General features: G+C 38.2%; 1 protein-coding gene across 2 annotated transcripts in view; it reads left to right on the top strand.

Moving 5' to 3' along the window:
* Positions 1 to 25941, top strand: part of FAM69A (family with sequence similarity 69 member A) — a 126139-nt gene that overhangs the window by 63531 nt on the left and 36667 nt on the right. For both annotated transcript variants that reach the window (XM_018045765.1, XM_018045766.1), the window contains exon 2: positions 19550 to 19684. In XM_018045765.1, the coding sequence (XP_017901254.1) occupies positions 19550 to 19684 (135 nt within the window). The remainder of the gene's footprint in view (positions 1 to 19549; positions 19685 to 25941) is intronic.

Genomic DNA, 25941 nt, shown 5'->3' with positions numbered 1-25941 from the left:
TGTCCATCGAGTCAGTGATGCCATCCAACCATCTCATCCTCTGTTGTCCCCTTCTCCTCCTGCCTTCAAGCTTTCCCAGTATCAGGGTCTTTTCTAGTGAGTCAGTTCTTCACATTAGGTGGCCAAAGTATTGGAGTTTCAGCTTCAGCATCAGTCCTTCCAATGAATATTCAGGACTGATTTCCTTTAGGATGGACTGGTTGGATCTCCTTGCAGTCCAAGGGACTCTCAGGAGTATTCTCCAACACCACAGTTCAAAAGTGTCAATTCTTTGGTGCTCAGCTTTCTTTATGGCCCAACTCTCACATCCATACATGATTACTGGAGAAAATACAGCTTTGACTAGATAGATCTTTGTCATCAAAGTAATGTCTCTGCTTTTTAATATGTTGTCTAGGTTGGTCATAGCTTCCAAAGAGCAAGCATCTTTTAATTTCATGGCTATAATCACCATCTGCAGTAATTTTAGAGCCCAAGAAAATAAAATCTGTCACTGTTTCCATTGTTTCCCCATCTATTTGCCATGAAGTGATGGGACCAGATGCCATGATCTTCGCTTTTTGAATGTTGAGTTTTAAGCCAACTTTTTCACTCTCCTCTTTCACTTTCATCAAGAGGCTCTTTAGTTCCTCTTCGTTTTCTGCCTTAAGCGTGGTGTCATCTGCATATCTGAGGTTATTGATATTTCTCCCGGCAATCTTGATTCCAGCTTGTGCTTTAGCCAGCCCAGCATTTCTCATGATGTATTCTGAAAAGGAGGTAAATAAGCAGAGTGACAGTATACAGCCTTGATGTACCCCTTTCCCAATTTGGAACCATGTGTTGTTCCATGTCCAGTTCTAACTGTTGTTTCTTAACCTGCATACAGATTTCTCAGGAGGCAGGAAAAGTGATCTGGTGTTCCCATCTCTTTAAGAATTTTCCACATTTTTTTGTGATCCATTCATATAGCCTTGCTTTACTCTCCATACATTTCTCAGTTTCTCCATCTGTAAAACAAAGAATAGTCCCCACTCAGAGAGTTCTTACAAGGAGATTTAAGAGTAAAGAAGAGTCCCATATCTGTTAGCTACCACAACAATGCTGCATAACAAATTGCCCCCAAAACTCAGTGACACATAATGAGCATTTATTTCTTACTTGTACTTCCAACAGATCAGCTGGAGTTCCACTTTTATAGGCTGAGATTGGCTCCAGGCTATGGGTTTGGTTCAGGTGGGCTATGGTGTCACTTACTGTCCTGGAATGTGTGGACTGCCAGGACCTGTTCTTCTTTTGGCAAAGCCTGAAGCGTAAAGAGGCAAGTCTTATTGTACCTTTTGCTTTGCGTCTCATCTACTAACAAACATTGACCAAAGCAAGTCACATGGCCAAGCCCAACATCAATGAGGCAGGGAAAGTAGGGGAGGGGGAAGGAATGAATATTTACAATTCAAGAGTTGACAGACTATAAGGAGCCAGATAGTAAAGGAGCCAGATAGTAAAGATTTGGGGCTTTTCTGGTCATACGGTCTCTGTTGCAACCACTCATCTCTGCCATTAATTGCATTGAAGCAGCTTTGGATAGTAAATCACCACGGGGGCTGGCTGTGTTCCAATCAGATGACTTGCAAAACCAGGTAGCAGACAGGATTTGGCTCATGGGCCATAGTTTTTTTTACCCCTGGCCAATATACCACACCAGATCAGACTTTTTATGAAGATAACAGTTCCTGGTACAGTGCAACACTAGTAAATATTGGCTCTCATTAATAATGTTTTTACTATTAATAGACCACAATATTGGAAATAACAAAATGTTCAATGATAGAAATAGGGTTAAGTACCCATAATATATGGCATACCCATTTAAATATCATATTTTTAAAATTTCAAGACTATGTCATGGCCTAACAATGTGTTTTAATATTATGTTAAGTGAAAAAAGTGATAAATGACATTTATCATTTGACCCCAATTTCATTTTTCATACAAGATAATGTAGATTATATAAATACATTATATAACAGCTATGAAATAAATACACCAAAACTGGATTGCTTATATACTTTTTTAACATAAGTATTGTTTTTTATTAAGTTATAATTAACATATCATGTATTAATTTTAGGTGTACAACAGAATGATCTGATGTGTGTATATACTGCAAAGTGATCACCACATAGATTAGTTAACATCCATCTCCTCACATAGTTACAGTTTTTTCTTGTGATGAGAACTTTTAAGATCTCCTCTCTTAGCAACTTTCAAATATACAATACAGTATTGTCAACTATGAGCTTCCCTGGTGGGCTCAGATGGTAAAGAATCTGCCTGCAATGCAGGAGACCTTGGTTCAATCCCTGAGTCGGGAAGATCCCCTGGAGAAGGGAATGGCAACCCACTCCACTATTCTTGCCTGGAGAATCCCATGGACAGAGGAGCCTGGCAGGCTACAGTCCCTGGTCACTATGCTATACACTGCACCCCAGGACTGATGTATCGTTTACATAATTCTTTGTTGTCCATTTTTTCTATATTATGTGTGTCCTGTTTCCTGGTTGAGAGTACTTTGATGAGAAAAAAAAGCTAGAATCCAGGTCTACTGAGGACTATTCTAACTGATGTAGTTACCATTTATATGGTCACTTCTGTTTCAATTGCTTGACAAACTGGGAGTTTCCCTTCAGAGATGTCTGATTAGAATGGACTAGATAGACACTTTCCAACCATTGTATTTTTCAAGGAAAATTGTTCTGCTCCAGGGCTCCTGGAAATATGTGGTAGGGTACCAACCAATGTGAATAGAATCCCCACATGCCTTTCAGGCTGAAGAAACAGTAGCTCCTTTCTGACCACAGTTCCTGAGCAGCCACAATCCTTTCAGTGATACAAAGGCAGAATGTTGTTGCTCAAAGGTGAACAACCTCCCCCACCCCTGCTCTGACCACCCCAGTGTTTGAACAAACACATCTGCTTTTCTCATGTATCACAGAGAGGTTGGGTTTCAATATTTAACTGCCACTGTGTCTGGAAGTCACACAGATGAATCCTGGGAAAGGAAGTTTCTGGACCCAGCCGTCATCTTCATCAGTCTCACAGAATATTAACTGACATTAATTTCCTTTTTAAGACCCTTTAGAGTAGTCAAGTTTCATCTAATTCTAATCAGCCTCTGGGTACACCAAGATTCTAAACTCTGTTGCAGATTATCTTAATCAGATTGTACAACCTAGAGGTAATTATCACAAGTAAATTTTCCCCTAAAATTTATTACTTCAGAGTCTGAAGTTTAAAGGACCATGCTTTTTAACCTTTGAGTTTAGGTAAAATGTAGGTAAACTTTATTTTTAGTGAGTGAATTGTTAGTGAATTTAGTGCCCACTGGGATTCCCATGTAAGATTTGCCTGGGATGTTGTATGTTTACTAAGTTCTAGACTATAAAGAAAGCTGAGCACCGAAGAATTGATACTTTTGAACTGTGCTGTTGGAGAAGACTCTTGAGAGTCCCTTGGACTGCAAGGAGATCCAACCAGTCCATCGTAAAGGAGATCAGTCCTGAGTATTCATTGGAAGGACTGATGTTGAAGCTGAAACTCCAATACTTTGGCCACCTGATGTGAAGAGCTGACTCATTTGAAAAGACCCTGACACTGGGAGAGATTGGGGGCAGGAGGAGAAGGGGATGACAGAGGATGAGATGGTTGGATGGCATCACTGACTCAATGGACATGGGTTTGGGTGGACTCTAGGAGTTGGTGATGGACAGGGAGGCCTGGTGTGCTGTGGTTCACGGGGTCGCAGAGTCGGACACGACTGAGTGACTGAACTGAACTGAACTGAACTGAGACGCAGTATAGTGCTCAAGCCTACTAAAAAGGGAAAATGAACACCTGATTTGCCCATTCTGAGTCCCCAAATGTTGCTAAGGCAACATGAATCCTATTTGAGGGCTTATCTCAAGCAGTTCTTTAACTTGGAACTTCATGTGTATAAGCTAAAGATTTGTTGGGACTTCCCTGACAGTCCAGTGGTTAAAATTCCATCCTTCCATTGCAGAGGGCACAAGTTGAATCCCTGGTCAGAGAACTAAGATCCTGCATGATGTAGGGTGTGGCCCCCCAAAATAAATAAATAAAGATTTGTTAATAGTTACTGAGCTCATGATATGGAATGAAAACTGTATTTAATAAGCTTAAACATATATACAACTACAGATACTATGAGTAGATTTTAATAGAAATTTCCAGTTATGTTCCATTAAGGACGAAGGAAGAACCCTTAATCTGAATGGCCAAGAAAATCGTCTGTTCTGGCTAGGACTTCCACTTGTTTTTCTCTGCACTCTTAGACCCTGCTTTGCTGATCCTATCTGGGAATGGCAGCTAATCTCCAAAGATGACCCTGCAGTAGCCCTGCCTCCTGGTATGCATGCCCTTAAGGGGTGCCCCCTACAGTCCCTGTAATCTGGCCCTGTGTAGCCACGAGAGTAGGGCAGAAACGTGCAGCTTCCTCCTTGGTCTCTGGGAACCGTTGTCCTGGGGTAACCCAGCCATCATGTAAGAAGCCTAACTACCCTGAGCACCGTGCTCAGGAGGCCAGCTTGCCATGTGCAGCTGTTCCAGCTACTCCAGCCAAGGGACTGGGCATGGGAGTGAAACAGCCACACATGTGTCCAGCCCAGTCAGCCCTTTGTCACATGTCTTCAGCCCTAATCATGAATTCATGGAAAACTCGACTGACCAGCTCAGTCCAATCAACTCAGAACCACGAGAGACATGAATTATTTTTGTAAGCCTCTGGGTTTGGGGATAGTTTATTATATAACAATAGAAAATGGGAACACTTAGCTTTCTTGACCCCTATCTTTTTTATTGGGATGTTGAAGAACTCCATGACTGAGTTCCTTTGCTCTTCAAAATCCTAATATTCCTTTTATGTAGAGTGCTTATAGGGACTGCATCTCCCTTGCATTTGCTGCATAAAATGCAGGTTATTTGTTCATTCAAAGCCTTCTGTGTGCCTTCTTAGGGATGGCTTCGCTTTGTTTTTCTGGTCTTACGCTCTTTTAAACATGTGCCTGGCTTGTGGTCCCTAAAGCAGCAGCACCCTCTCCAGAATGTACTGTTTGTAGATTTTTTTGATGATGAGCATTCTGTCTGACATGAGGTGACCCCTCACTGTAGTTCTGATTTTCATTTCCCTAATAATCAGTGATGCTGAGCATCTTTTCATGTGTCTGTTGGCCATCTGTATGTCTTCTTTGAAGAAATGTCTATTTAGGTCTTCTGCCCATTTTTTGATTGGATTGATTGTTTTTTTTTAATATTGAGCTACATGAACCATTTGTGTATTTTGGAGATTAATCCTTTGTCAGTTGTTTCGTTTGCAAATATTTTCTCCCATTCCGAGGGATGTCTTTTCATCTTGTTTGCTGTGGAAAAGTTTTAAGTTTAATTAGACCCCATTAGTTTATTTTTATTACTCTAGGAGGTGAGTCAAAAAGATCCTGCTGCGATTTATGTCAGAGAACGTTCTGCCTGTTTTCCTCCAAGAGTTTTATAGTGTCTGGCCTCACATTCAGGTCTCTAATTCATTTTGAGTTTATTTCTGTGTATGATGTTAGGTTGTAATTTTATTGTTTTACACATAGCTGTCCAGTTTTCCCAGCACCAACCACAGCCTCCTTTGTTACAGATTAGGTGACCATAGGTGTGTGGGTTTACCTCTGGGTGTTCTATCCTGTTCCGTTGGTCTACATTTCTGTTTTGTTTCTTTTTGTGTCAGTACCATACTCTTTCTCTCTTTCTTGCTTTTTTTTCTTTTTTAAAAAAATCCCCTAAAGCAGTAACTGACAAGGATCTTGGGACTGTGGGATTACCATAATTCAGTACAACACTTTCTTGATTACTGTAGCTTTGTCAAATAGTCTTTTTAAAAAAATTAATTAATTTATTTTAATTGGAGGCTAATTACTTACAATATTATAGTGGTTTTTGCCATACATTGGCATGAATCAGCCATGGGTGTACATGTATTCCCCATCCTGAACCCCCCTTCCTCTTCCCTCTCTATCCCATCTCTCAGGGTCATCCCAGTGCACCAGCCCTGAGCACCCTGTCTCATGCATCGACCCTGGACTGGTGATCTGTTTCACATATGGTAATATACATGTTTCAATGCTATTCTCTCAGATCATCCCACCCTCGCCTTCTCCCACAGAGTCCAAAAGACTGTTCTATACATCTGTGTCTCAAATAGTCTTAAGGTCAGAGAGCCTGATTTCCCCAGCTCCATTTTTCTTTCTCAAGATTGCTTTGGCTATTTGGGGTCTTTTGTTTTTCCATGCAAATTGTAAAATTTTCTGTTCTAGTTCTGTGAAAAATACCATTGGTAATTTGATAGGGATTGCATTGAATCTGTAGATCACTTTGGGTAGTATAATCATTTTCACAATATTGATTCATCCAATTCATGGTATATCTCTCCATCTGTCTATGTTGTGTTTGATTTCTTTCATCAGTATCTTATAGTTTTCTGTGTACACAGGTCTTTTGCCTCCTTAGGTTTATTCCTAGGTATTTTATTCTTTTTGTTGCAGTGGTAAATGGAATTGTTTCCTTAATTTCTCTTTCTGACCATTTGTTCTTGGTGTATAGGAATGCAAGAGATTTCTGTATATTGATTAGAAAAAGGAACCCTCCTGCACTGTTGGTGGGAATGTAAGTTGATACAGCTACTAAGAAGAAGAGTATGGAGGTTCTTTAAAAAACTGAAAATAGAACTACCACGTGACCCAGCAGTCCCATTACTGGAAATATACCCAGAGGAAACCATAATCAAAAAAGACACATGTACCCCATTGTTCATTGCAGCACTATTTACAATAGCCAGAATATGGAAAGCAACCTAAATGCCCATCAACAGAGAAATGGATAAAGAAGATATGGTAGGGACTTCCCTGGTGATCCTGTGGTTGAGAGTCTGCCTGCCATGCCAGCGCAGGGGACATGGGTTCAGTCCCTGGTTGGAGAGGATTCCATGTGCCATGGAGCAGCTAAGCCCGTGCGCCACAGCTACTGAGCCCGCTCTCTAGCGCCCTCGAGCGGCAACCGCTGAAGCCTGTGTGCTACATCTGCTGAATCCCAAGCACCTAGAGCCCGTACTGCGCAACAGAAGCACCGCAATGAGCAGCCTGAGGGTAGCCCCTGTTCTCAACTAGAGAAAGCCCGAATGCAGCAGTGAAGACCCAGTGCAACCAAAATTAAATAGTGAGTCATAAATAAAATTTAATTATAAAGAAGGTGTAGTACGTATATGCAATGGAATATTACTCCATTGTATGGGTCATTTCTAGGTTTATTTGGATAAACCTAGAAACTGTCAGTGAAGTCACAAAGAGAAAAATATTGTATATCAATGCATATATGGAATCTAGAAAACTGGTATGGATGATATTATTTCCAAAACAGAAATAGAGACACAGACATAGAGAACAAATGTGCGAACAGTGGAGGGGAAGGGGAAAATGCATCAGAGAAAAATGTAAGTCACAGTACATGGTATATGCTTCTATATCTATAAAGTTCAAGAGTAATGAACATCAAATTCTGCATTTTAGGTATACATGGTCAATGGTTAAACTACATAGGAAAGCACATATATGATTATCATTGAAGTCAGGTGCATGTTACTTAACCCTTAATTGAAGAAGTCACATGAAGGTCAGTGAAGGCACTAGAGAAACTGTTTCTTAACCCAAGTGGTAGTTACATGGGTATTTGCTTTCTAATTATAATTTAAGTTACACCAGTGACCACCTGACCTGCCTCTTGAGAAACCTATATGCAGGTCAGGAAGCAACAGTTAGAACTGGACATGGAACAACAGACTGGTTCCAAATAGGAAAAGGAGTATGCCAAGGCTGTATATTGTCACCCTGCTTATTTAACATCTATGCAGAGTACATCATGAGAAATGCTGGGCTGGAAGAAGCACAAACTGGAATCAAGATTGCCGGGAGAAATATCAATCACCTCAGATATGCAGATGACACCACCCTTATGGCAGAAAGTGAAGAGGAACTAAAAAGCCTCTTGATGAAAGTGAAAGAGGAGAGTGAAAAAGTTGGCTTAAAGCTCAACATTCAGAAAATGAAGATCATGGCATCTGGTCCCATCACTTCATGGGAAATAGATGGGGAAACAGTGGAAACAGTGTCAGACCTTATTTTTTTGGGCTCCAAAATCACTGCAGATGGTGACTGCAGCCATGAAATTAAAAGACGCTTACTTCTTGGAAGAAAAGTTATGACCAACCTAGATAGCATATTGAAAAGCAGAGACATCACTTTGCCAACAAAGGTCCATCTAGTCAAGGCTATGGTTTTTCCAGTAGTCATGTATGGATGTGAGAGTTGGACTGTGAATAAGGCTGAGCACCGAAGAATTGATGCGTTTGAACTGAGGGTTGGAGAAGACTCTTGAGAGTCCCTTGGACTGCAAGGAGATCCAACAAGTCCATCCTAAAGGAGATCAGTCCTGGGTGTTCTTTTGGAAGGACTAATGCTAAAGCTGAAACTCCAGTACTTTGGCCACCTCATGCCAAGAGTTGACTCATTGGAAAAGACCCTGATGCTGGGAGGGATTGGGGGCAGGAGGAGAAGGGGACAACCGAGGATGAGATGGTTGGATGGCATCACCGACTCTATGGACATGAGTCTGAGTGAACTCCGGGAGTTGGTGATGGACAGGGAGACCTGGCATGCTGCAATTCATGGGGTCACAAAGAGTTGGACACGACTGAGCAACTGAACTGAACTGAACTGTGTATTTTTGAACTGATCTGTGGCTGCACTGGATCTTTGTTGCTTTCTGTAGTTGCGGTGAAGGTGGGCTACTCTAGGTTGCGGTACACGAGCTTCTCATTTCAGTGGCTTCTCTTGTTGAGGAACACAGGCTCTAGGCCTGTGGGCTCAGTAGTTGTGCATGCAGGCTTAGTTGTACCGCGACATATGGAATCTTCCCAGACCAGGGATCGTACCCATGTACCCTACGTTGGCAGGCAGATTCCTAACCACAGTACCACCAGGGAAGTCTGGCACTAATGTATTTTAAACAATTCTATATGAAGGATTTATTTCCAAGTTTTAAAAAAGAAATTTTTAAAAAGCACTCAGGAGACTTCTAGATCCTAGAGATATGTTTTTAAATAGATATGCTAAAGCACTTATATGAAAAAAAACTATGTATTTGCATCTACATACATATCTATAGTGTAATATATATTCATTGTAGAAAATCTGTATAATACAGAGAAAACTAAAAATCATTCATAATCCCACCACTTTTGACATTTTGAAATAACCACCCTTGACATTTTGATGTATTTCTTGCAGTTTCTACAGTCTGTTGGTGACTTTTCTTCCTTTTTTTTGAAGTAAAATTGGAAACATATCATATATGCTCTTTTGAAAGTTGATTTTTTTCTCTTACCGTATCATGAACATTTCCCCATACTTTGACACTTTGAGATATTAATTTGCTATTGAAATCAGCCACAGGCTTCAGGATCACCCCATGCAATTAGTTCCCCAAGGAAAAATGTCCTGCTTTTTTGATGCTGTCAGCCCCCTAAGCTGTAAAAAATATGAACCAGCATGCAGAGAAAATGTGAAAATTATCTGCTACTTGTTAGAATTTTATTTCTAGAGTTTTAATAAAATCAGAAAAGAGAATATGCTCATGCAAATAAAGCCTTTAGAATTTAGATCAGAGAATAATGACAGTTCTTCCTATAAAAGTGAAAACTCAGCTGTTAGATAAAGAATGCTAAAACTCCGATCACTAGGCTAATAATGCCCTTTGACAAGGAATTCTTCTCTAAAGTTTTGTCATAAAAAAGTATTTTCATGCTCAGAACAAGCTGGGGAGTGTAGATATTTTTAGGATTTTTTTTCACTATTTTTAACTTATTAAAAACTCAAGATCTTCCTTGTGTGGAATGACATGAAAGTTTTTTTGTGTGTGTTTCTTGGTTAAACATCATAACTGTTTCTTGATGTTTATGAACATTAGCACTAAGAGAGCTAAGATACATTTAGATAATTTTCTTAATGGTTTTCCCACAACCCTCCAACTAAGCAGTGAGACAACCTTTAGTAAAGGTATAGGATCCATTCCAAACAAAGCTGATCTGGAGGTGTTGTGGTATACAATATTTACCTTATTGAATGGTTTCTTTATATTTCTATTTTTTATAGTCAGCATGTTTTTCATGCTCAAGTATTATTATAAACATCTAGAGTTCATTTTTAAAAAATGGGTACAGTTATATTTAAGGATATGTCAATAATTTTAACTTTAGTTTTTTCCAGCCACATTGCTCCTAAATTAGCAGTGAAAGTTAGCTAGCTACAGTATTGTTAGTATTGTTAATATAACAATAAGGGGGAAAAAAGATATTTGAAGTTTATTTAAGAGTAAGTGGTTACTGAAAAACTTGAATAAAAATACATTGTACACATGAAACTTATATAAATGTTGTAAACCAGTCTCAAAAAATAGCAAGCTCTTCCTAGCTTTTCCTATGAAATGATGAAATCATTGTATTTGAGTTTTTACAAGTGATAACCTTATCAGTTTGTTAGATTTTCTGAGTGTTCAAGTCTACTACATATATTAAGCAAAATGTGAGAGAGATTTTTCTTCCTTGCTTTTCACAATTAAGAACATCTGTATGGGGAGTACTTGGGGGTAAAGCAGATGGGCTTTGTGCTTTATATGTTTGTATTAGGTTGGTGCAAAAGTAATTGCAGTTTTTTGCATTGTAAATTTGCCTTTGATATTGGAATGCATTCTTCAACAAATGTGGTTATGCTATACATAATTTTAATGCATATTTCTCATTTTATGTTTTTTTTGCTATTGACTTATTACTTGCTGTTTATATTTATTTTAGATTAGGGACATGATGTTAGACAAAAAGCAAATTTGAGCAATTTTCTTATTTGAGTTCAAAATGGGTCATAAAGCATTGGAGACAACTCACAACATCAACAATACCTTGGGCCTAGAAATTGCTAACAAATGTACAGTGCAGTGGTGGTTCAAGAAGTTTTGCAAAGGCGACAAGAGCCTTGAAGATGAGCATAGTGGCTGGCCATTGGCAGGTGACAACAACCAACTGAGGGCAGTCATTGAAGCTGACCCTCATACTACTACACAAGAAGTCACCATTGGCCATTCTATGGTCATTCAACATCTGAAGTAAATTGGAAAGGTGAAAAGGCTTTATAAGTGTGTGCCTCATGAGCTAACCAAAAATAAAAAATTAGTCATTTTGAAGTGTCTTCTTATTCTATGTGACAACAATGAACCCATTTCTCAATCAGATTGTGATGAAAGTGGATTTGATATTACAACTGGTGACAACCACCTCAGTGGTTGGATTGAAAAGAAGCCCCAAAGCACTTCCCAAGGCCAAACTTGCACCATAAAAAGGCATGGTCACTGTTTGGTGGTCTGCTGCCAGTCTGATCCATTATAGCTTTCTGAATCCTAGTGAAACCATTACATCTGAGAAGTAAGCTCAGCAAATCAGTGAGATACACTGAAAACTGCAATGCCTGCAGCCAGCACTGGTCAACAGAAAGGGCCCAATTCTTCTCCACAACCATGCCTCACCACACATCACATAACCCATGCTTCAGAAGTTGAATGAATTAGGCTAGGAAGTTTTGTCTCATCCACCATATTCACCTGACATCTCACCAACTGACTACCACTTCTTCAAGCATCTCAACAACTTTTTGCAGGGAGAATTTTTCCACAACCAAAAGGATGCAGGAAATGCTTTCCAAGAGTTCACTGAATCCCAAAGCACAGATTTTTACACTACAGGAATAAGCAGAGTTATTTCTCATTGGCAAAAATGTGTTGATTGTAACGGCACCTATGTTGATGAATAAAGATATGTTTGAGCCTAGTTATGATGAGTTAAAATTCACAGATTGAAGAATCAATATTGTGAAAATGACTATACTACCAAACACAATTACAGATTCAATGCAATCCCTATCAAATTACCAATGGCATTTTTCACAGAACTAGAACAAGAAAATCTCACAATTCATGTGGAAACACAAAAGACCCCAAATAGCCAAACCAGTCTTGAGAAAGAAGAATGGAGCTGAAGGAATCAACCTTCCTGACTTCAGATTATACTACAAAGCTCCAGTCATCAAGACAGTATGGTACTGGCACAAAAATAGAAATAAAGACCAGTGGTAAAGAAAGAAAGAAAGAAAGAAAGTGAAGTTGCTCAGTCATGTCTGACTCTCTGTGACTCCATGTAGCCTACCAGGCTTCTCCGTCCATGGGATTTGGCAAGGGTACTGAAGTGAGTTGCTGTTTCCTTCTCCAGGGGATCTTCCCAACCCAGGAATCGAACCCAGGTTTCCTTCATTGCAGGTAGACGCTTTACCCTCTGAGCCACCAGGGAAGCCCTAAAGACCAGTGGAACAAGATAGAAAGCCCAGAAATAAACCCATGCACCTATGAATACCTTGTTTTTGATAAAGGAGTCAAGAATATACAATGGGTCAAAGATAGCCTCTTCAATAAATGGTGCTGGGAAAACTGGACAGCTACATTTAAAAGAATGAAATTAGAACACTTACTAACACCATACACAAAGATAAACTCAAAATGGATTAAAGACCTACATTTAAGACCAGAAACTATAATATTCTTAGAGGAAAACATAAGCAGAACACTTAGTGACATAAATCAAAGCAAGATCCTCTATGACCCACCTTCTAGTGTAACGGAAATAAAAACAAAAGTAAACAAGTGGGACCTGATTAAACTTAAAAGCTTTTGCACAGCAAAAGAAACTATAAGCAAGGTGAAAAGACAACCCTCAGAATGGAAGAAAATAATAGCAAATGAAACAACTGACAAAGGATTAATTTCCAAAATGTACAAGCAGCTCATACAGCTTGATGCCAGAAAAACAATCAACCCATTCCAAAAGTGGGAAAAAGACCAAAGAAGACATACAGATGGCTAACAAACACATGAAAAGATGTTCAACATCGCTCATTGTTAAAGAAATGCAAATCAAAACCACAGTGGGATATCACCTCATACAGGTCAGAATGGCCCTCATCAAAAAGCCTACAAATCATAAATGCTGGAGAGGGTGTGGAGAAAAGGGAACGCTCTTGCACTGTTGGTGGGAATGTAAATCGATGCAGCCACTATGGAAGAGGTATGGAGAGTCCTTAAAAAACTAGGAATAAAACCACCATATAGACCTGACCCAGCAGTCCCACTCCTAGGCATATACCCTGAGGAAACCAAAATTGAAAGAAACACATGTATCCCATTGTTCACTGCAGCACTGTTTACAATAGCTAGAACGTGGAAGCAACCTAGATGTCCATGGACAGATGAATGGATAAAGAAGTTGTGGTACATATACACAATGGAACATTACTCAGCCATAAAAAGAAATGCATTTGAGTCAGTTCTGATGAGGTGAATGAACCTAGAACCTATTATACAGAGTGAAGTAAGTCAGAAAGAGAAAGATAAATATTGTATTCTAACACATATATACGGCATCTAGAAGAATGGTACTGAAGAATTCATTTACAGGGCAGCAATGGAGAAACAAACATAGAGAATATACTTATGGACATGGGGAGAGGGAAGGAGAGGGTGAGATGTATGAAAAGAGTAATATGGAAACTTACATTACCATATGTAAAATAGATAGCCAAAGGGAGTTTGCTGTATGGCTCAGGAAACCCAAACAGGGGCTTTGTATCAACCTAGAGGGGTAGGATTGGGAGGGAGATGGGAGGGAGGTTCAAAAAGGGGGGATATATGTATACCTATGGCTGATTCATGTTGAGGTTTGACAAAAAACAACAAAATTCTGTAAAGCAATTATCCTTCAATAAAAAAATTAATTAAAAAGAAAAAGCAAACAAAAATTCACGGGTCAAAACTATAGGTATGTTTGCACCAACCTAATAAATGATGCTGAATGTGAAAAATAGGTAAGTAATATAAAAGTAGTCTTATGTAGCTAAATTTTGATGTGTTGCCTCTTTATGCCTAGTTCAAAAACTTAATGTAAAACTATTTGAATAAGTTCATAGGTTTTCAGATTTGTCATGAAATAAAATCATCACAGTGAAATAAAACAATCTAAAAAAAGTATCACTGTTCTTTATAGTAGAATTGGTAGAGAAAGTTTGTTTCATCATTTATATATTTTCCATCTCCAGTGATTTTTCTTTATTTATAATAAGATATTGCCAATCATTTAGTCATTAAGAATTATTTCTGTTATTTCCAGACAGATGTTATATTTTTCTAATTAAGTAGTAATTTATGCTTTAAAGACTAATTTAAAATAAAATGATAGTGTCATACAAATTTGATTCTTTCTACCCCATAATCTTTGCTTTCATTTTATTTTGTAACCATAATACAAGTTTTCTCAGTCTTAGCACTATGGACATTTGGGCAGATAATTCTTAGATGTGGGGAGCCCTCCTGTGCTTTGAAGGATGTTTAGCAACATTTCTGGCCTCAATAGACTAGAGTCCAATCACACTTTGTGATTCTAGACCCTACCAGGTATCCCCGGGAGGCAAACCTGACTCTAGTTGAGAATCATGCCATAGTGCATTCTCTAAAATTCTTATCATGACTTTCAGGAGCATAGTTTGGAATAAAGCAGTGTACCACTAGTGAAAAGTGAAAGGGAAAGTCACTCAGTCGTGTCCAACTCTTTGTGACCCCATGGACTATACAGTCCATGGAATTCTCTAGGCCAGAATACTAGAGTGGGTAGCCATTCCCTTCTCAAGGGAATCTTCCCCAACCCAGGGATCAAACCAGGTCTCCCGCATTGGAGGCAGGTGGATTCTTTACCGGCTAAGCCACCAGGGAAGTAGCTAGGCCCAAAATCAGCAGAACAAATTTTGCTTCTAGGCAGTATTTTGGATAGTTCAGCATCAGTAAAAAGATCATAAACAGTAACTATATTTTTTCATCAAAGTCTAGATTGTCTAGGTAATTGGTATAGAACAGACCACTGGGAACATTTTAGTGAGTGCCACACAGGGAAATAAAATTAGTCAGTAGGTACAGATGTCATTTATGGCTGTTTTTCTTCAATCTTTATTTTAAAATGTGAGGCAACAGGATCTGCAGAAATTAAAGGACACATGAAAGCCCTTATACTAGTTTGTGTTACCCTCAAATCACGGTAATTTCAATGACATACTAGAATAAAAATGTGTTTCACTCCTTTGTCATTTATATATAACAGGTGATGCCCACTGCCCTGCTGGGAACATCATCAATCCAACTTCCTCTCCAAAAATTTTGGCATTCTGTATCATGATGAACACACAGTGGGCAAGCCAGTTTACAGGGTATTTTTCCATTTAAACATATGCCAGAGAGGGAAAAAAAATTTAATTTAGCTCTTTGAGAGAAAAACAAAATGACTTCAAATTTTATTAAATTGGCTGTGCAGAAGGGGGAAATATACAGGTCTTTGCTGCCAACATTTATTAGGCTCAATATGCATTTGATAGCTAATAGAAATTATTGATGGAGGCTCCAAAGGTAGTTGACATTACGAGACTCCTTGAGGTGGGTGTCAAGGAGAAGGTAAGACAGAACCAAGTTCTGAACTAGCAGAGAACCTACTCACCATGTCTGCGTGGTTTCCTTTACTCTGTGGCTTCTACCTGCTGCAGAGCAAAGCAAAAAAAGGAAAAAAGAAAATATTATTTTACAGTGTAAGGTCTTCCTTGATTTTTTACTAAACAAATTGAGATTAATCTTGTTTTTAAACCCCATCTCAATATTAATTTAAGATTGAACTTCTCACAGAGTGGTTGATTGTAACTTTATGGCCACTAAAAGATTTCAAACTGCATTCATGCCTCTTTGTACACAAAATGAAAAATGGGCAAAATAATGACGATTGATGTTTCCTTAAGTCTGCTCTCTTTAATTCTGCTGTCTGCTCTTCTGCAGTGCTGTCTCTAACTGTACGTAGTTTAACGATATCTAGGAGTATAAAGTTGTTGCCCATAAATAGCTTGTAAGTAGCTTCTCTAAAATAAAATGGTTTCAATAATTGTATTTAGTAACTTCTTGATTGATGAAACTTGGTTGCCTCTGATAATGCACTGTTATAATAATAGGTGTAAAAGATGTCATATGTATTACATGGGGGTGGGTCGGGGGATGTGTGTGTGGGTATGTGTATGCTACTGCTAAGTCACTTCAGTCGTGTCTGACTCTGTGCGACCCTCAGCCCACCAGGCTCCCCCGTCCCTGGGATTCTCCAGGCAAGAACGCTGGAGTAGGTTGCCATTTCCTTCTCCAATGCATGAAAGTGAAAAGTGAAAGTGAAGTAGCTCAATTGTGTCCGACTCTTAGCAACCCCATGGACTGCAGCCCACCAGGCTCCTCCATCCATGGGATTTTCTAGGCAAGAGTACTGGAGTGGGGTGCCGTTGCCTTCTCCGGGTATGTGTATAGTATAGGCTTAATTCTTCACTCGTGATACATCCCTAAATGTGGAATTTGCTAGGTAAAATTTTTAGAGTGTTTGATGTATATGGCTAACTGCTCTTTCAGAAATGCCGTGACAGCATACTCTGCCACCATCATAGGAGTGAGCACAAATCTCCTACTGACTTCAGTTCTTGTCCTGAGCCCTCTAGCTACTCTCTCTTACTCTAATGATGAAAACTCCTATCACATCCCATTTTATCTTTCAGCTTTGTTTACAGTGATTTTTGTCACAACTTTAAAGTTTTTATATAGTCAATGTCTTCCTTTAGAGATTCTGTGGTAGTTGGAATTTTTGTCATCTCAAAAAATATTTTTGAAAAATCCCTGCATTTGTATTATATTATGTCGTTTTTTACATGTGTATCAGTTTCCTGCGGAATTTATTTTGATGTAAGATGTGTTTTAGGTTTTAAAATATGCTATTTCCAAATGATTAACAGTTGTCTTATCATCTTTTATTAAATAATCTTTCTCTAATGGCCACATACACACAAAAGATTGGACTTATAGAAGTAAAATCATGCCATGCTACTGTTGTCCAGGAAACCCTCTGAACTGTGTTAAGGGTACTTATCTGGTATTTAGGATTTGTTTGTCACTGTATATGCAAACGTTCTGAAAGTGCCTAAGGTGGCGCCAGGCACGTAGTAGGCAATAGATAGTTGCTGAATGAATGTGTGGGAAGTGGGTATCTTGGTATGAAAGTATTCCTTATCTTACAACATAAAAAAATGTTAAAGCAGTAGAGAGAAACATGTACAAAAGAAGGCATGTAACCATCACCCAGCTTGAGCAGTTACCAACTCAAGGCCAGTATTGTTTTAATACTTTTCCCACCTACCTTTCCCTTCCTATATTGTTTAGAAGCAAATCCCAGGTACTATTTTATTCATAAATGTTTCAGTGTCTATCTCAAAAAGATTGAGTCATTTTTCTTTAAATATCACATTATTATGCCTAAAAAACTAAAATAATGCCTTTACAGCATCAGGTATCCTGTCAGCCTTCAAGTTTTCAATTGTCTCATAAATGTCATTTTTTTTTTTTTACAGTTTTTCATTTGAATCAGGACTCAAAAAAGATCCACGAAATGTGATTATTTAATATACAATATTTCTCAAGTATTTTTTGATCTTTGGTGTTCTCGTCTTCTCTCTTTTCTCCCTGATAATTTATTTGTTGAAGAACTGGGTTATTTGTATTGCCGCATTTCCCACAGCCTAGAGTTTGCTGATTGTATCCTAATACTGTCATTTACTTAAGTGTTACTTATATGCCTCTGTCTCCTGTATTTCCTGTAAACTGGTAGCTGGAGCTAAAGGCTTAATCAGATTCAGATTCGGTTTTCTTTTTGGCAAGCCCAAAAAGAAGGCAGTGGCCTATCATAATGACAGCATTACTGGCATTTTGTTCAGGGCCTTGCAAATTGATTTTGCTAACATTTGTTGAGTATTTTCTGTGTGCCTAGCAAAGTGCTTATGTTCTATAGGCATTATGTCACTCAATAATATTTAAGCTTTATAATACTGGTACATATCAATTTCTATCTGATGACTAGACCTCTTATTAGGGCCAAGTAATCTTAAATGTCTTTCAAACAAACCCCTTGGTGTATGTTCATTGTCATTTATGTGATTTTATTTGGAAATCTATCTGGACTTTCTCTTTATTGGATTCATTTAGAGCTATACAAAAATAACTTGCATTTAAGGCATTGTTAAAAATGTTTTAATAATAAAACTCAGAGACCTATCATTTAACTGTGAATTTGTTGTACTCAAGCTTTTTGGTGCTGGGATTCACTTCACAAAGACTGATATCTAAACCATAAATAAAGCCAAAAGACTTCAGTATTTCTGAGTCCCTTTTTCCTCTGCACTCATTGTCTCTGCAGATGCACTTTCGTCTCTTTCATCTCTTTCGGCTTTCTTTGCATGCCCACAGCACTCACAGTATCCCTCTGTTGTCCAGTGTGAGAAACTGACTTGGGATTGTAAAAGCAAAACTAGCTTTTCGTTGTTTGTTTACATGTCTTTTTATTTTTGCTCAATTCTCCCCATGGTCCTAAATTCAGTTATTTATAAAATCAGACCATTGGAGTTCCAGACTCAAAACATAAATGTCAAATTATCTTGACCAGCTGACAGTTTTGGAGATGAAACTGTTTGATATGTAGTTGATGGAGAAAAACCACCAACTGACCGGAGTCGCAATTAGATACCAGAGTACTAGTTGCAAAGCAAGGCGAAGAGGATCCTATTGTACAGCTTTACAAACTGACATGCGGGGAGCCATTTATTCTTTATATATATTAATCTTTCTTCTTCTTTAATAGCTGTAACTTTTCCCTCAAATTTCCAGAATATCTGTTAGGTGAAGCATTTGATTGATTAAATAAAAGGAACATAAAGCATTGGTGAATACACAGGGAAACAGGAATGAATGTGAAGTTTCATTTCTTACTCTGGTTGTACCTCACTGTGAGACATTAGACTAGTAGCCAAATTCTCTGTTTTTATTTCTTTAAAACACAATTATTTTTGCCATACTTATTCATAAAGAACTTTAAGATTCTTATTTGAACCAGTCTTCTGTAAGCTTGTCATAAGAGGGGATTGTGTCTCTCTTCACCTGACCTTACTGGGTGTCCAGGGTAGCATGGTGCACGTGCTTGTGCTTAATGAGTAACTTTGGATGCTGGTGGTATTTGAAAGACTATACATTTTAAAGGGTATTTTGTTCTCTTTTTCTTGGCAAGACCAAGGAGCTTCCTTTTCTAAGACCAATGCTTTTTAGACTTAGTGAAAGTGCACATTGTTCTAGGAGAATTGCCATATGAAAGCCTAGAATATATATTGAGTGCTTCCAAGAAAGGGGGAAAAGTCATGTTCTAGGACAGTGAATGCTGACTGGGTGCTGAATGATTGACTGTTTTGTGCTTTTTTACTTACAGGCTCGCTTCTCATATGTGCGAATGAAATATCTTTTCTTTTCCTGGTTGGCGGTTTTTGTTGGAAGCTGGATTATATATGTGCAATACTCTACCTATACAGAACTATGCAGAGGAAAGGACTGTAAGAAAATAATAGTAAGTATTTTTTATTTTCTAGTGTATGAAAAAACTTATTCTTTAATTGAAGTAGAGTTGATTTAAAATGTTGTACCAATCTCTGCTGTGCAGCGTGACTCAGTTATATACATATACACATTGTTTTATATATATATATATATAATTTTCCATTATGGTTGATCCCAGGAGGCTGGGTATAGTTTCCTGTCCTATATGGTAGGACCTTGTTGTTTATCCATTCTAAGTGTAATAACACATTAAAAAACTATATTAATAACACATTATGTTTATTACTTATACATAGACTAAAAATTATTTTCAAAAAGTAAAAGTTAATTTGATTTTGAGTTGTGTCGAATTTCTTAACATTTTGATATGACCAAATTAGTAGGACTGTTCCCCACTTTGAAAAACTCTGTATTCAGAAATCTGAGTAAGCCAGACTAGTATGAGAGCATACTTATTACAAAGAGGGATTCTTGCTTTTCACATATACTTGAAGTTTAGTTTACTCTAATCAGATGGATTTTTAAATATTTATAGTATGAAAGTGTTATTTGCATCCATCCTTTCTATAACATATCTTTTGAATAAATGGAGTCATTCTCGAATGCTGAAAATATATGTAAAAAGTATATATGTGTATTTATTATTTAATTTCTATCCTACTGGATATATCTTAGGAAAATCACTCTAACAGAATAAGAGTTCTAGTAGTAAATATTGGTTCCATAGCACTTGTATTTTAAATGTTTGAGGATAATATTTAACTCCTTGTTTTCTGCTAATATCTTCTATATAAATAATAATAAAAATATCTAAGAATTATATTTTTATATAATAATTATTGAGATCCCAATTATTATAACTTATTAATGATTCTCATTATTGAATGGTTACTTTTTAAACAGGCCAGTGGTGCTAGGTGTGTACATTTAGCAGGGAGGAAGGTATCCTGACCTCATGAACTTAGAGTCTAGTAGGGAAGAAAATGAATAATTATAGTAAGGTAAGATAATTATTATAATTATTACAGTAATAAATGATATAGGGTCATAAGACAGGGAGACCTGAAGCTTTCCAAAGTTCTAAGAGAATAAAAATTAGGTTAACTCTAGACATTCTGTCAGTTAGAATAAAAATAAATTATTCCCTAGGAGTATGACATCCTCTTAGTAGTCAGAAGAGAAATACTAATATAGGAAGCCAGGGAATTAATTAGCAAGGAAGAGTTGCAAATCAGGGAAGGGTGAAAGATGTCAGTCTCATGTTCGTTCCATGTGCATTCCAGATCCTTGAGGACTTTTAGAATAGAAGGAAACTTTGGGGCCAGGCAGTATACTGGGTACTTCATGTCACAATTAGTACTGAAAATAATCCTGTGAAAGCCCCCCCAAACCCACTTTACTAATAAAGAAATATGACTAACGAGAGAAGAATTTGCCTTTCCTGGTGGAGCCAGAGTTTGATCCCAACTCTGTCTCTATAGAAAGCTCATGCTCTTTCTGCTACCCAGAGTCAGAAAAGGCTGATAAAGGAAGTTATAGATTAATAAAGCTAACAACCACCCCCCCCCACAGAACTCACCAGCTCAGCTTCAGTGAAGAAGAAAGAAGTTATATAATCAACTATAATAACACATAAATAACCAAAACTATTTGAAATGTTTATTTTCCTTTTTTAACGTCACCTTTGTCAAACTGGGTTTCTTGAGGCACCTTAAAAGGTAGTCCATGAGTCAGATATACTTGAAAACAGAAAGTTAAACAAATATAAAGAATTGACTTTACTGAGGACTTCTTAGGATCTTTAATATACTAGTGTGTGTTCTGCATCTCCAAAGAAAGCAAATATATTTGATTAGGAGAAAAATCCATCCCCACTGTAACCCTCCCAGGTAGACCTATTAACATCATCTGGCTATGTTAGAAACACTGTTCTAAGAGATCAGAAATAAATGTGGTTTTATCTTGTTTTTAATATAGTAGCCTTTAAAATGTAAGGCATATATTGGTATATATTCTGTTATGAGTGAAATTATAGTTTAAGTACCTCATTTTTCATTTTAATAGGTAAGAAATGAAAGTAAAACAATTCTAGCATAATTTAATGGTTATCTTTCTAAAACTTGAAAATAATAAACAAGTTTTCTAAGCCTAAAATATATCTTTTTCCTAAGACTGTCTTTTAAAAAAAATTGTAGTTTCTCTGCATTTGGGAATTATGTTCTTAAACTTACCCAAACTGGTAATACTTTAAGACCAGTAATACTAAATAATACTGATATGGCATAGGAATTGTGTGATTAGAAAAGAAAGCAATGGGGCTTCCCTGGTGACTCACTGACAAAGAATCTGCCTGTCAATGCAGGGGACATGGGTCCAATCTTCCATAAAGATCCCACATGCTATGGAGCAACTAAGCCTGTGCCTCACAGCTACTGAGCCTGTGCTCTAGATCCAGGGAGCTGCAACTACTGAGCTCACGTACCTAGACCCTGTGCTCTGCAACAAGAGAAGCCATGGCAATGAGAAGTCTGTGCACCACAACTAGAGAGTAGACCCTGCTCGCTGCAACTAGAGAAAAACCCTAAGCAACAGCAAAGACCCAGCACAGCCAAAAATAAAATTATTTTTTTTAAAAGAAAGAAAACAGGCAGAGAAAATATTTTTAAAGTATATGTTAAAGCTTCAAAGAGCTAACAAGGTAGTGAGGAATTACTTGATTAAGATCTGAGAAAAGGGGGACTTCCCTGGTGGTCCAATGGCTAAGATTCTGTGATCCCAGTGCAGGGGGCCTTGGTTCAATCCCTGGTCAAGGAACTAGATCCCATGTGCCACAACTTCAGAATTCGAATGCCACAACTAGAGATCAAAGATCAAAGAAACTAGTGCTGCCAGTAAGATTCAGCATAGACAAATTAAATAAGTAAATATTAATAAAAAACAGATCTGAGAAAGGATAAGACTTAAGAGACATGAGCCTTGATTCTGTAACTGTGTTTGCCAGGAGATATATGACCTAAAATATAGTTTTATGAGGCTGCTGCTGCTAAGCCTCTTCAGTTGTGTCCAACTCTGTGTGACCCCATAGATGGCAGCCCATGAGGCTCCCGCATCCCTGGGATTCTCCAGGCAAGAACACTGGAGTGGGTTGCCATTTCCTTCTCCAATGCGTGAAAGTGAAAAGTGAAAGTGAAGTCGCTCAGTCGTGTCTGACTCTTAGCGACCCCATGGACTGCAGCCCACCAGGCTCCTCCATCCATGGGATTTTCCAGGCAAGAGTGCTGGAGTGGGGTGCCGTTGCCTTCTCCGTTATGAGGCTAGGAAGATAAAAATATAGTACAGTTTCTACCAAGAGTGGGACCTTGGTACACCATGCTTTGGGCTGAGATCCCAAAGGGTTGAACCCCAAGAGTGAAAGTGAGCTAAAAGAATCTCAAGAAAAGTGAGCTAACTTTTGTAGCTTCTTTTTCCCTTGAGGAATTTGCTGATACTAGGCATGAGCAGGCGTCTGAGAACCAGGACTGTATACCAGGAGACCTTTGCTCTGGGGACAAGAAACCAGCAAGCTTTTATAGAAAACTAAGGGAACCTCAAGCATACAGGCAGTTATCCTGTTGGGATGTTTGCCAAATCCTGGGCTTTACAGAATGGAAGGCTAAAAAAAAATCTCATTGGAAAGCCTTTGAAAAGCAGACATTTTGGCAGTCTCACAAGATACAGACTAGAGTTATAAACCTGCCAGAAGGAGAAATCTCAGTGAATTCCCAGGGTCTCAGTTAAAAATCCTGGAGGGCTATGCTCTTGGAATGGAGATGAACCCAAAGTAGCTTGACCTTTACTGGAGATGCCGTTAAGCCTGCACTCAGCACAGCCCCTTGATTGGTTTAAGGTGATCAATTACCATTATATCTGCCTTCTAGAAGAAAGGGAAATGCTCTCTGCAGGCATTATGTACAAAATTACGGGGCATACCAAAAGACAAGATGACATGACCTAAACCCAAGAAATAAACATGGACAATAGAAGCAGATCCGTAGATAATCTAGATATTGCTGTCATCCAAAAAAGATTTTTAAATAGCTATGTACATGTTCAAATATATAGGAAAAAAGCAAAGGTAGAGAATATAAATTTTAAAAAATGGGTAATTTCAACAGAGAATTAAAATGTATTTGAGAGAATCAGGAAGACAATATAGAAATTCCTCTAAGTTAAATATAGAATTACCATATGAATTACCACTAACTCTACTTTTAGGTATATACCCAAAAGAATTGAAAGCAGGGACTCATATACTTGCACACCAATGTTAATAGCAGCATTATTCACAGTAGCCAAAAAGGTCAAAACTCTCTAATGAAAAACAAAATGTGACATATCCCTACAAAGGAATATTAATCAACCTTTAAAAAGACTGAAATTCTGACGAACGTGCAATGTGGAGTAACTTTGAAAACACAATGCTAAATGATATAAGCCAAATGCAAAAGGACAAATGTGTGATCCACCTATATGAGATACCTAGAATAATTATTACACAAAATCGTTACAAAAATCGGTTTGACTCCACTTGTTCGACTTAGTATGAATAGAATGCTTGATTTCTTATTTATAGTAACCCAAGACTTTGATATTTAGTTCCATGTATTTTCACATCTAGTATTACTGCTAAAAGTCTAGAAAATTTATTATTTTAGTGATTTAAAAACACTTGAGAGAAGCTTGAACTTTTGGACAGAAATGGTATGGACCTAACAGAAGCAGAAGATATTAAGAAGAGGTGGCAAGAATACACAGAACTATACAAAAAAGATCTTCATGACCCAGATAATCACGATGGTGTGATCACTCATCTAGAGCCAGACATCCTGGGATGCAAAATCAAGTACTTCTGCTTTATTGACTATGCCGAAGCCTTTGACTCTGTGGATGACAACAGACTGTGGAAAATTCTTCAAGAGATGGGAATACCAGACCACCTTACCTTCTTCCTGAGAAATCTGTATACAGGTTAAGAAGCAGCAGTTAGAACTGGACATGGAACAACAGATAGGTTCCAAATAGGGAAAGGAGTACGTCAAGGCTGTATATTGTCACCCTGCTTATTTAACTTATATGCAAAGTACATCATGAGAAACGCTGGGCTGGATGAAGCACAGCTAGAATCAAGATTGCCGGGAGAAATATCAACAACCTCAGATATGCAGATGAAACCACACTTATGGCAGAAAGCGAAGAAGAACTAAAGAGCCTCTTGATGAAGTGAAAGAGGAGAGTGAAAAAGTTGGCTTAAAACTTAACATTCAGAAAACTAAGCTCATTGCATCTGGTCCCATCACTTCATGGCAAATAAATGGGGAAACAGTGGAAACAGTGACAGATTTTATTTTGGGGGGCTCCAAAATTGCTGCAGATGGTACTTGCAGCCATGAAATTAAAAGATGCTTGCTACTTGGAAGAAATGCTATGACTAACCTAGCTCAGTTCAGTTCAGTACCTCAGTCGTGTCTGACTCTTTGCAACCCCATGGACTGTAGCATGCCAGGCATCCCTGTCCATCACCAATTCCCAGAGTTTACCCAAACTCATGTCCATTGAGTTGGTGATGCCATCCAACTGTCTCATATTCTGTCATCCCCATCTCCTCCCACCTTCAATCTTTCCCAGCATCAGGGTCTTTTCAAATGAGCCAGCTCTTCGCGTCAGGTGGCCAAAGTATCGGAGTTTCAGCTTCAACATCAGTCCTTCCAATGAACTCTCAGGACTGATCTCCTTTAAGATGGTCTGGTTGAATCTCCTTGCAGTCCAAGGGACTCTCAAGAGTCTTCTCCAGCACCACAGTTCAAAAGCATCAATTCTTTGGTGCTCAGCTTTTTTTATAATCCAACTCTCACATCCACACATGACTCCTGGAAAAACCATGGCCTTGACTAGATAGACCTTTGTTGGCAAAGTGTTGTCTCTGCTTTTTAATGTGCTGTCTAGGTTGGTCATAGATTTTCTTCCAAGGAGCAAGTGTCTTTTAATTTCATGGCTGCAGTCACCATCTACAGTGATTTTGGAACCCCCCAAAATAAAGTCAGCACTGTTTCCACTGTTTTCCCATCTATTTGCCATGAAGTGATGGGACCGGATGCCATGATCTTCGTTTTCTGAATGTTGAGCATTAAGCCAACTATTTCACTGTCCTCTTTCACTTTCATCAAGAGGCTTTTTAGTTCTTCTTTGCTTTCTTCCATAAGTGTGGTGTCATTTGCATATCTGAGGTTA

This window comes from Capra hircus, chromosome 3, assembly GCF_001704415.2.
Source record: "Capra hircus breed San Clemente chromosome 3, ASM170441v1, whole genome shotgun sequence".
In the NCBI taxonomy this organism is placed as follows: Eukaryota; Metazoa; Chordata; class Mammalia; order Artiodactyla; family Bovidae; genus Capra; species Capra hircus.
Note: the sequence above shows the minus strand (reverse complement) of the source record. Positions and strands in the feature narration are given on the sequence as shown.